Below are 12,330 nucleotides of genomic sequence, written 5' to 3' on the forward strand. Positions count from 1 at the left end.
TGGTCAGACAGTATTATCACTTGGGGACAAGGCACAGCAGCAATGAAAACTGAGTGAGAACTACATTATTGTAGTCTGCTCCTAGGCAAGGATAGAGGCCCAAGGTCCATAGTCCCCTGGCGATAATATCAATGTTGTTGTGACTGGTATTGTTTTGTATCACGCAGAGACTTGGGAAGAGATACACCCATGAACCTCAAGGGACACTTCCTTAAGAGGCCTTGGAGGCTTTTAGGTCTGCCCTGCATTCAGAGATGTGGCTAAAGGTAGCACTTCCCGACAGCCTCTGCCACATGCTGTTCTTCTTCTAACTATCCAGAAGAATACGGCTGGGCACTACCATGGTTTCTAGCCTTCTGCATGCCTCGCTCTGAGGAGGTTTAATTATGATGTGTAGGCTACTATTCTTCCCCACATCAGAATGTAGATCTCCCTTTGCAGGTGTATTCATAGTTTTCTTGATTACAAAGAGTACATACAGCTGATAATGAAACCATTCCGATACAGTCATTGACCAGGTTTGCACGATCACGGAGGGGGAAATAAGCCATGGTGGCTTATTCATCACCGTCTCGCACACGAGCTAGTCATATATCTGGGGAATCTGCATAATTACCCCCGGCAGCCATGGGCTGTTGTAGGGTTGGGGGGGGGGGGCTTGTTAACCACGGCAACAAGCTGCTCTGGCTGGGTTCACACAACATGACAAGCCACGCTGCCAAAGGTAATTATGCGAATCCCCCTAGCACATGACCAGCACGGGAAATAAGCCACCGTGGCTTATTTCCCCAGCTGTGATTGTGCAAACTGGGCCCTCATCATTAACCCAAGCAAGGGACAGGGCATAAAGTGACTTTAGGAAGTTCTAAGAGCATGAAAGTCAGAAAAGACACAAGAGCCATGACATAGGCACTGCATCACACATCAAATTTACTTTTTTATTCAGTAAGCCAGTTTTTTAAAAAAGAAAGAAAAGCATGTAGAAGTTAGAAATCTCAGCTTGGTAACAGCAATAGCATACATTAGAGTTCTCAGACAGAAGATTATACTGAAAGTGACCACTTCATTAGATTTGTTTTTTATTAGTTTGAAAAAATGTTTCTAAAAGGGATTATCAGATTTCATGGTAAATGCAAGGCAGATGTTTTAAGAAGAAATAACAGCATTTGCGAAATTGGGTAAATCTGACATTTCCACAGAATAGAAGATTACCTGTTGCATTCAACGTTGGTATAACACACATTGCTCCTGTGGGATGATCGATATTTCATTATGCAAAACAAAACCTATTCTGATTTTCTAATCCATTTTTCCTAACTTTTGGAGGGTGAAGTTAGTCAGGCATTTTGTGCTTTTTTCCCCGTGTATGATGCCATAACCAATTGTAGACAGGTTGCTTCAAGTTAGTTATGGCAAACAATTAATTGTTTTGGTCCAATTGTCCTCTGCTTAGACTGCAACAGTGATCAAATAATTATGCAGAAAAACACGATAGACCAAGCCCTCAGCTGGAGTAAATCAATGTAGCTTCATGATCAATGCCAGTTCAAGTCAGCCTGAGATCCTGACCATACATGTGCAGTGAAATTGGAAAGGGTTTCTATTCTCTCTAATCAGTGCAGTCATCTGTGACTTATATTGCCTAAGAAAAGAACAGCACAGGAAGAAAATCTTTTTAAAACAGCTATTTTTACTAAGCCATTGCAATTCCTAAGGTATATTGAGTAGAATCTTTTCTCTAAGAATTTTTGGCTTCTGTTGTCATGTTGTCTGTTCTACATTAGATAGAATCTCCATTCATATGAATGGTGGTTTCACTTTCAGAAAATATGTGGAAACTGGATTGTTAGTCACTTCTGAAAATAATATTCATGGTGTGTGCGTGCACACGTGTACATGTATGGGTCTTGTACAGCAGAATTAGAATGGTTGTCCACCATTCCTTTAATGAGGTCTATCAAAGCAATTAGATGGCTGTCTGCTGAGACACTGGAAGCAGCCCAAGAAAGAAGGAAAGCAAAAGGCAACAGTGAAAGGGGGAGATATGCCCAATTAAATGCAAAATTCCAGAGGTTAGCCAGAAGAGATAAGGAATTATTTTTAAACAAGCAATGCACGGAAGCGGAAGAAGATAATAGAATAGGAAGGACAAGAGACCTCTTCCAGAAAACTAGAAACATCGGAGGTAAATTCCAGGCAAAAATGGGTGTGATCATAAACAAAGATGGCAAGGACCTAACAGAAGCAGAAGAGATCAAGAAAAGGTGGCAAGAATATACGGAAGATCTGTATAGGAAGGATAATAATATCGGGGATAGATTTGACGGTGTGGTCAGTGAGCTAGAGCCAGACATCTTGAAGAGTGAGGTGGAATGGGCCTTAAGAAGCATTGCTAATAACAAGGCAGCAGGAGATGACGGTATCCCAGCTGAACTGTTTAAAATCTTGCAAGATGATGCTGTCAAGGTGATGCATGCCATGCCCATATGCCAGCAAATTTGGAAAACACAAGAATGGCCAACAGATTGAACAAAATCAACTTATATCCCCATACAAAGGAAGCACCAAAGAATGTTCAAACTATCGAACAGTGGCACTTATTTCACATGCCAGTAAGGTAATGCTCAAGATCTTGCAAGGTAGACTCCAGCAATTCATGGAACGAGAATTGCCAGATGTACAAGCTGGGTTTCGAAAAGGCAGAGGAACTAGAGACCAAATTGCCAATATCCACTCGATAATGGAGAAAGCCAGGGAGTTTCAGAAAAACATCTATTTCTGTTTTATTGACTATTCTAAAGCCTTTGACTGTGTGGATCATAACAAATTGTGGCAAGTTCTTGGTGGGATGGGGATACCAAGTCATCTTGTCTGCCTCCTGAGGAATCTGTATAACGACCAAGTAGCAACGGTAAGAACAGACCACGGAACAACAGACTGGTTTAAGATTGGGAAAGGAGTACAGCAGGGTTGTATACTCTCACCCTACCTATTCAACCTGTACGCAGAACACCTCATGCGATTTGCTGGGCTTGATAAAGCCAAGGCTGGAGTTAAAATCACTGGAAGAAACGTTAACAATCTCCGATATGCAGATGATAGCACTTTGATGGCTGAAAGCAAGGAGGAGCTGAGGAACCTCATGACGAAGGTGAAAGAGGAAAGTGCAAAAGCTGGGTTGCAGTTAAACCTCAAAAAAACCAAGCTTATGGCAACCAGCTTGATTGATAACTGGCAAATAGAGGGAGAAAACGTGGAGGCAGTGACAGACTTTGTCTTTCTAGGCGCAAAGATTACTGCAGACACTGACTGCAGCCAGGAAATCAGAAGACGTTTACTTTTTGGGAGGACAGCAATGACAAATCTTGATAAAATAGTTAACAGCAGAGACATCACACTGACAACAAAGGTCCACATAGTTAAAGCAATGGCCTTCCCCATAGTAACCTATGGCTGTGAGAGCTGGACCATAAGGAAGGCTGAGCGAAGGAAGATAGATGCTTTTGAACTGTGGTGCTGGAGGAAAATTCTGAGAGTGCCTTGGACTGCAAGAAGATCAAACCAGTGCACACTCCAGGAAATAAAGCCAGACTCACTTGAGGGAATGATATTAAAGGCAAAATTGAAGTACTTTGGCCACATAATGAGAAGACAGGATACCCTGGAGAAGATGCTGATGCTAGGGAAAGTGGAAGGCAAAAGGAAGAGGGGCCGACCAAGGGCAAGATGGATGGATGATATTCTGGAGGTGACGGACTCGACCTTGGGGGAACTAGGGGTGGCGACGGCCGACAGGAAGCTCTGGAGTGGGCTGGTCCATGAAGTCACGAAGACTCGGAAGCGACTGACCAAATAAACAACAACATCAAAGCAATGCTGAGTTAATGCTTGAGGACAGCCATGACACATTTCTCCTTAATCTTGTGCCTGTGTTTTCCAAAATAACTGAAAATGGAAAGGGAGTATGTCTTGCCTGCTCTGCTAAAGGAAATGTGATGTCTATTGTTTTTGTACCAGAATTTTACTTTTTGTTCTTCTTCTTCATTTGATGTGAAGGAGGTTATCTCCTCCTAATGCCCTGGAAAGGCAGGGATCATGCAACATAGATTTCAACACTAGATCTTGCGCTACTGGACTCCCCCCCAGTTTTTTCCTGCCTTTGCCCAGGTCAGGGTGTGCCACTTCAGGTCCTTTGTTCTAGAATACTCCCTCTAGTAATATCTTATATTGTATTTTACTTCTTGATTCATTCTTCTTAGTTTTTATTTTTTCTGCCTCTTCTGTTTCCAAAAGGGGGAGGGCTTTATTCTCTTTGCTGTTTCTCTCCTTCCTTGCTGTGGCTCAAATGGGAAAACACCTCACTTCCAAGTCTGCAAATAACAAGAGGGAACCAGTATGTGTGTGTAGTGAGAGACAAAAAACAAACCACTGTGAGCTTTGCTACGACTACCCCCAAGCATGATCAATGTGGCTGCAGATTCAGGAGAGACATCCTACCCTCACAACCTGGAGCCCATATATGCTGGCCACTGCTGCCATTGGGGTGATCTGGCAGCAGAGTTCCACTAATGGCTGCATAAAGAGCCTGAGCCCTCCATGTCAGGTGAAATACAGTAATAGTAAGAGTACAGCATGGGGGAGGAACATAGTATTGATTATAATCTGATCTCACTTTCCAGTTGAGAAGTGGCTCCATCTTGGGAGGATGATATACCACCAGAAGGCAGGGACTGGCATCTCTCTAATTGCTATGGTTATGTATGCACATTCTCTGGCAATCAAGCATTTGATTCTTTGGGGGTACCTTCTCATGAGGCTGTCAACCTGGGTCTTTCCTCATTTGTTTGGAGGACAAGCTCTTACTAAAAAAACCCAAATAAGCTGTAATCAGCGTTCTTTATTTTCTTTATTTTTACTTGATGTAATAGATTCCTCAGGTTGTGCTCTGTCTTACACTTGGCCATGGAATGGAACTGGGGAGGAGTGTAGCAGCACCAGACTTAGTCTCTGATTCCTGCCTTTCCTGGGCAGTAGGAGGAGATAACCCATTATTGGATGTCTCTGCTACAACAAACCAGAAAGAACATACATGCTAAGTGTTCAACATTCCATTCTATTATATTCGTGTTCACTGATTTTGTATGTTTTATCTTCACAGCACATGATTGCAGACACTGTTAGATCATTAAGACATTGTAGGCGCAACCAGTTTGGTGAGTAAACTACATTTTATGATTCCTCTCAAGCAAGTATAAAATGCTTCCATCTGGGTTGGTCAAAGAGATTTGGTGTATGGCAATAAAGCATATTTTTGCCCAAAGCAACAGAGACTTGTGGCAGGCAAAAAACTAAGATATATTGTGGCGTAAGCTTTTATGAACCAGAGTCCATTTTGTCAGACAAATAAAGGGTTTACACATGCGCGCGCGCACACACACACACACACACACACACACACAATGTAAACTCTGGGGCCAAAAGACAGAAAATGCGAGAGATCAAGTATATTTGTGCCTTTCTCGTAAAAATGTTTTTCTCTGTTTTTAATTGGTGTGAAATAATTTCTGTCCTCTTGGACATCATATCTTTTTAATGAACTAAAAGGGTTTATATTGAAAAGACTTAGAAATTAACTTATTCTTTTATTACAGTATGTTTTGAAAAAAATTCTGATCTTTAGTTCATGATGAATGCTACGGCTTTGAGCCTTGCCCAAGAATGACATGATATATATATATAGTTTTGTATTCCTCACTAGTGTAGAAGTCATCTGAGGAGAGCAGATATGCAGTGCCAATAGCTTCAGGCCCAGATGAGGTTAGAAGTCTTTGGGGAGTCACCATTATACATATCTGTCTATTAGCATAGAAGTCAATTTGGTTAGAAACCCAAACAGGATAGTTTTGGAGTGTCAGAGTCAATGGTCAATTACACTTTGGGCATGAATTCAGAGGAAAAAAGCTGTAAAGTAACTGATCAATTATTTTTCTCTTCTCAAAACTTCAGGAAATGAAGTGCCCACAAAAGAGCATCAGGAGCTGAAGCCCTATGTCCATCACCTGCACATCATCGATAACCAGCAGATGTTGTTTGAGCTTTCTCATAGGATAGAGCCTCGTGTGTGAGTTCACACAGACTCACATAACTGCAGCACTTTCAATTAAGTGAATGTTTATGCCAAGCATGTTGCTTCCCTAGGAGAGAGATGATTACTGAGTTTTATCAGTAGCTGATGCTACAGCGTACACAGGCATCTCATGCAAAGCAAGAAGAGAAGCTGTTCACAACAGCCTTTCAGGATGAAGAAATGCCAAATCCATTCAACTGCAGAACAGGGAAGGGAGGGACAGCATTCTTCACATTCAAAAATTGAATCTTGGTCCAGAGTAGCCTTCAATCCAGATTCTGTCAGTGTTAAATTGAAGAAAATATTGTATCACCATGAACAAGATACTGTGTGAGAAAGGCACTCGTAATTTGCCACACAGTGTACCTCACTGACTGAGCTACCAAAAGTATTGACTGTTGCCAAAAAGAAAGAAAAAGGGGAAGGGGGGTATTGAACAGGCTTCCCTGGGATATGTAGCAACCTTTGCAGAGTTGAAGCTGAAGGAAAGACAACTTGTTAGAGCTCAGCATACAAATAGAATTCAAACAAATTGTAAAATTATAGCCAAGCAGCCATACATAATTTATTTTACCATCCCTTATACTTCTGAATATGGTCCATAGCCTGAAGCAAAATTTCGTGTTATAGTTTGTGGTAACAAGAGCAAGGCTTTTACACTGGATTGAGTAGTAGAGTGCACAGTGCTTTCAGGGTTTCTCATAGTTAATATTTTTAAATGTTTAGAACGATCTAAAATTTTTGTTCTCCTTTCCCAGTTCTTCTAATCTAGGTAAGCTGTTTCCACAGTGAACAAACCTATAGCTTCATTATAAAGGAATGCAGTATGTTTTACTCTGTGGTTGCTATACCATAAGGTAATAACTTCAGTTGTTTAGATAGGTGCAAGCTTACCTCTAAGAAGTGGCTAAATAGATAGGGAAGAATCTATCAGAGCATAACTGCAGCCTACAACAAGCAGTTCCCAAGAAGGGGAAAGATAATAACATCTCTTAGATTATGCTTTCACAAAACCAAAACATCTGTACCTCAGTACTAGATGAGCATTCAGGAATGTTTCTGACTACATACACCAAAACTTTAGAAGTAGATTTCTTTTAAGAGCCCTTTGGGTCTCCAGCAGAATTAACATCCATGCAAAACTGGAATTCCCCGAGTTTCCTCAGGGAACCTGTGACAGTTAAACTACTACATGGCACAGCTACCAGCATTAGTAAAACTGAAAATAAGAAATACTCTGCAGCTGTGTTAAACCTAATCTGCTGAGTGTACACCTTTAATTCTTCCACACTGAAAGACCAAATAGACCTAAGAGCTTATCCAGATAGTTAGTTCAAATCTTGACCTTGCTGAATTTTAAATCTAAATGAGATAGTCCTGCAAGTCCCTAGTAAGGGACATTATCGATATATCCATATATAAAAGAGGTAGAGTTGCTGTGCTTGGGGGAATAGCCATGCTGCTATCTCACCTTCCTTTGTTAAAGGCTGGATGTGGATTCCAGCATAACAGATGCTGGAACTGAAATGGAGTACTCTCACAGCAAAGTCTGGGGAAATCCTTTGTCAGTTTGTGGTGCAGCTTCAGTCTCAAGGCAAAATCTGAAGACTGGCTGTTGGGCTTGAATCTGACAAAAGACCGTGGGCCGGTTTGCACGATCAAAATAAGCCACTCTGGCTTAAATTGTGGCGTGCGCAGGGCGTGATAATCACCATAATCACCGTCTGGACACAGCTTGTCATGTCACCTGAACCTGGGCAGCGTGGCTTGTTGGAGGGAGAAACAACCAATAATCCTTGTTAACTCTCCAATAAGCCCTGGACACACTGCAATTTAAATAAGCCACGGCAGCTTATTTTGATTGTACAAACCAGGTCAGTTTTTCACACTGTCATGAGAGTGGTCAGCTTTGGTTCACATGAGCATCTCTTTGAAATGTGAGTCCTACATCAAAACTTGGTGCAGCATGGGAGAGGGACATAACATGATTTCATGGGCACTATGACAGGTTCTTTGACACCTTCATAGCTATATTTCAGGCAGCACGCCCTCTCTAATTGGAAAAATGAGATGACTTCTGGAACAAAAGTGTTTTCTTGAGAGAGGCATCTAAGGCCTATACAACAAATGTGTGCGACTACAGATTTGTTGCACTGTAAATTGTCTGGAAACTCTTGTGTCAAACCCTTTGCCTGAACTCTGATGTCCAAAGGTGAATTCTCTGATGTCAAAACATGACTCAAAAGTGAACATTTCCATCTCATAAGTTTCCTTCCTCAACATCAGTTTTCATTTTGATAGTTCAAAGCAACAATAACGTTCCTGAAATCGTGTCTATAATTTACATGTGTCTTCAGAATGTTTTCATTATAATAGTATTAAGGTTTCTCAAGGAATTGCCCAGAGTGTATAGTAATACGATGCAAAACAATGTGTTTCACTGTGAAATCTATTTATATGCAGCATTGTACAACATACCCTTTTACAGTGACAGTGAGAATATAGTTCTTTGTGAGAGGCCATGTATAAAAACAAGCCCTCTTTGAAATGTAAGTCTACTAAAACATCTGAACTCTCCTTCTCTTTGTGGCTGTTAGTGCATAACCATTCAGGAACCTTTTCTGCACAAGCTCCTTCCCAGAGGATTAGGTCCTATGGGAAGAAAAATAAAATCAGCTTTAGGTGGTAGAGGTCCTTTTTGCAGTGGCGTGGAGATTCTTTCCAATACGTTTTGGTCTCCCCAGTATGAAAAAAATGTGAAAATATTGTACAGGTGTAATGTAAAGAGAATGTATGTCTGAGAAATGTAACTGACTGTACTTGCCATTATGAATATATAATTATTTATCCTAACAGCTTTTTTAACCCAGTAAAATGGAGGGAAACTGCCCATGGGGTAAATATTTTATTTTAGGCAGTTGCACATATTGGTAACAAGCCAGATAAGCTATTTAGGCATATGAATGGAGCATTCTATGAAGTTTTCTTATAGCAACAGCTGAAGAGGCAAGGTGCTTTTTAACTGAATAGCAGCTTGTCTCTTTGGCTGCAGGATTTGCTGTACAAAAAACCTGAGAAATTTTGGCCCACACATATAAATAGCCTTTTTTTGTTGTAAATAACCTTTTTATGTGTGTAAGCAAATCAGACCTTCAGAGGGTGGAACTAAATAATACAAAACAAAGGATTCTCAGTCCCATGTTTGCCTCAAAAATACTAATGCAGGGTGGCGTTTGCAGGGGGAAATCAGGATCCTGTTGTTTAAACTGCACGTTACTGTGAGCCAACATGTCAGAATTTTTTCTAAGAGATGGGATTTGAATTTATAAAAGAAAAAGAAACCCTTCCCACAGCTGTGGCTGTCCACTGTAAGGTGCATCTGGCTGTTTCTACTGGGCTCTGACACCATTAAGAGGCTCAACTGTGGGGATGAATGACTGAGGAAGGTGGCATTTGCAAGGGAGAATCGGTAGATACAAGAACGGTTATGGACGCATGCGTGCGCATGTGCACACACTCATTCTCACTTGCCTTGCTTGTACATTCACTGATACGTTTGATGTGATGTGTAGTTGCTCCCACAGTTAAGACTAGCTTTAGTGTACTATTTCTTTTCTTGGCAAGGCAATAACGTGAGCCGAGCTCTAGTTTAGTTGCTGTTTTGAAATCCCCAAACTGCTTTCATGAGCAAGCGTATTTGCTTATTCTTGAATATGGTGTAATGCAAAGATTGGATAAATTTCAAATTCTTTATACTAGCTTTGGCTAAGCAGTGCTGTAATCCATAGGCGTTACGCTGGTGTTCCCTCAGTTTAGGGCGCAATCCTATGCATGTTTAGACGGAAAAAACTGCTACAAATCCCAGCATTCCTCAGCCAGCCATGCATAAGATTGCTCCCTTAGTGAAGTAATGGATAACATTTTTAAAGATAATTCAGTGACCACTTGGCCAGCACTCAGCCAAAGGGACAGATCAAAATTAAATTATGAGCCAACTGCTCTTGATGACAGAAATGGACTAGTGTTACAACTTTGATTTGGATCAGCATATGCAAGAGTTTATGATCGCTGGCTGGTATCTGGCTGATTTAAGGTCTATTAAAAATAGGGAAATCCTCATTGATTTTTGGGTATCAGCATGCAGTAACGCTTGTGCCATTTTTTATTTTTAATAATGTTGACATGCTGTGGCAGTGTTAGACTGTTACAAAGACAACCGTTACCCTCAGTTGTTGTCTTACTGCTAAACAACCAAATGGTAGGGCTTCTTTGGAAGCGCACTCAGACTGTATTCTGTTAAAATGAACAATTTTCTCTCCAGGGTTGAGCTCAGGAAAAAACAGTTTTGCAAGTTCACAGCAGAAACCATCTGTGCATAGCACTGATTGGCTGATACCTGTGACTTTTGCAAGTCCATGTCTCCCCCATCCCTGAACAGTGGTGCACCTTTTATAAAACTGTTTGTGGTTTTTTAAAGAAAACAAGATGTCAGATGGACGTTTAAATGAATAAACGTACACGTGGCACTTTAAAAATAAAGGGTAGACTGCTGTCCTGAAGCACCAGGGGAGAGTTAAGATTGGTGACTGAACCAGTATTCAAGTAGCTGGTATGTACACCTGTCATTTACACTGTGAAGCCAGGAGCAAGCTAGGGTTATTCTGTAGGAGAAAAATAAGATGTTACTTCTGTACACAGCCTTAGTCAACCTTCCCCAACCTGGTGTCCTACAGATGTTTTGGACTGGAACTCACAGCCAGCATGATCAATGGCCAGGGATGATGGGGACTGTAGTTGAAAACATTTGGAGGGCACCAGGCTGGGGAAAGCTGCCCTAAGTCTCACTGGCTTCAGTTGAGAAATTCAAACATATGCTTTGCTCTCCCATTAAAAGCAATGGGACTTGAGGCTGCAATCCTATGCACACTTACCTGGGAGTACATTCTGTTGAACATAATGGGGCATACTTATGAGTAAAAATGCATAGGATTGTAATGTACATTTGAAATCTATGTTAATCTATGTTTGCTGACCTTTAATAGCTGTTAAGGGAGTCAGCAATTAAAACAAGAGGGCGGATAAACAGCAGTGATTTGATGTAGTCACTTCATCATTTTGTCAGATGTGTTGGACCCTAGTGAGCAAAGGAAAAAAAAAACTGCAACAAATTCAATGAAAAGTGTTGGGCTGTAAAAATGTGAGCTGTAAATATTAACCTTTTTAGCAGAGTTAAATTACTATTTATTTGCATAGCCTATTTATTGTATTCTTTTTACACTGTTAGTTACTGGGACGCTGTCAACAAATACAGGCTATTTGTCTTGTCCATTCTGGTCTCTCTGGAGTGCCATCATTCTGTCAACTTGCATTAACAGTAATAGAATAGATTGCCCAAGCCAAGGTTATTTGCCTAACTTCTCAGGGACCACACCTTGTACTTATCCACATTATTAGAACTGGTATGTATAAAATGCTCTGATTTACCAGGAACATGGTTCCCAATGTATTTCTTTACATATTTCATGCTTGTTGGCCTCTGTATATATCACTGTATTGTGTATTTATGAGAGCTAGTAAGCAATAATTTATATGTCAAAATGGCCAAGCAATACAAAGATAAACTTGTAAAAGCAAAAGCTACGTTTAAACTTTTTTAATATTGCTTTTCAAAATATAAACCATATTAATGAAATCTGTCTTTGTGATTAGTTGGTCTTTGTTCCCAAAGTACAGACTTCTTGGGCTGTTGTAGTGTGCTGTTTTAAAGCATGAGTTCTGAACCCTGTATTCAAATTTCAGTATAACCATGAATTTCCTGGGTGACCTTAGCCAAGCCATTATTTATCAGTTTTATCCTATACATCTATAATATGGGGATACCTAATTAAAGGGTTGCTGTAAAGATTTATGAGAGAATTATCACTTAGGGAAAGTTGTGTGTGTGTGTGTGTGTGTGTGTAAGAGAGAGAGAGAGAGAGAGAGAGATTGGTCCATAATATTATGCAGCAGCCTCAAACTCCCCTCTCTGCACATGTCTCTGTACTTCAGTTATTTTTATGAAAGATATCCAGGAAATATCCAGGAGCTAATTTACATTTATTCACAGCAGCAAAATAAGCAGAACATACAGCATCATAAATTAGAATTTCAGCTAAATTGAAATATAATCTCCCCCACTCCCCCCCCCCCAACACAAATAAACC

General features: G+C 40.6%; 1 protein-coding gene across 1 annotated transcript in view; it reads left to right on the forward strand.

Moving 5' to 3' along the window:
- Positions 1-11,816, forward strand: part of RAPGEF5 (Rap guanine nucleotide exchange factor 5) — a 221,336-nt gene extending 209,520 nt beyond the window's left edge. The window contains exons 25-26 of the mRNA XM_084858588.1: positions 5,159-5,213; positions 6,007-11,816. Coding sequence (XP_084714714.1) covers positions 5,159-5,213; positions 6,007-6,125 — 174 coding nt within the window. The 3' untranslated portion in view covers positions 6,126-11,816. The remainder of the gene's footprint in view (positions 1-5,158; positions 5,214-6,006) is intronic.
- Positions 11,817-12,330: the final 514 nt, after the last annotated feature.

This window comes from Heloderma suspectum, chromosome 5 (genome assembly GCF_057233095.1).
Source record: "Heloderma suspectum isolate Gila_16-S chromosome 5, 16-S_ref, whole genome shotgun sequence".
NCBI classification, from domain to species: Eukaryota; Metazoa; Chordata; class Lepidosauria; order Squamata; family Helodermatidae; genus Heloderma; species Heloderma suspectum.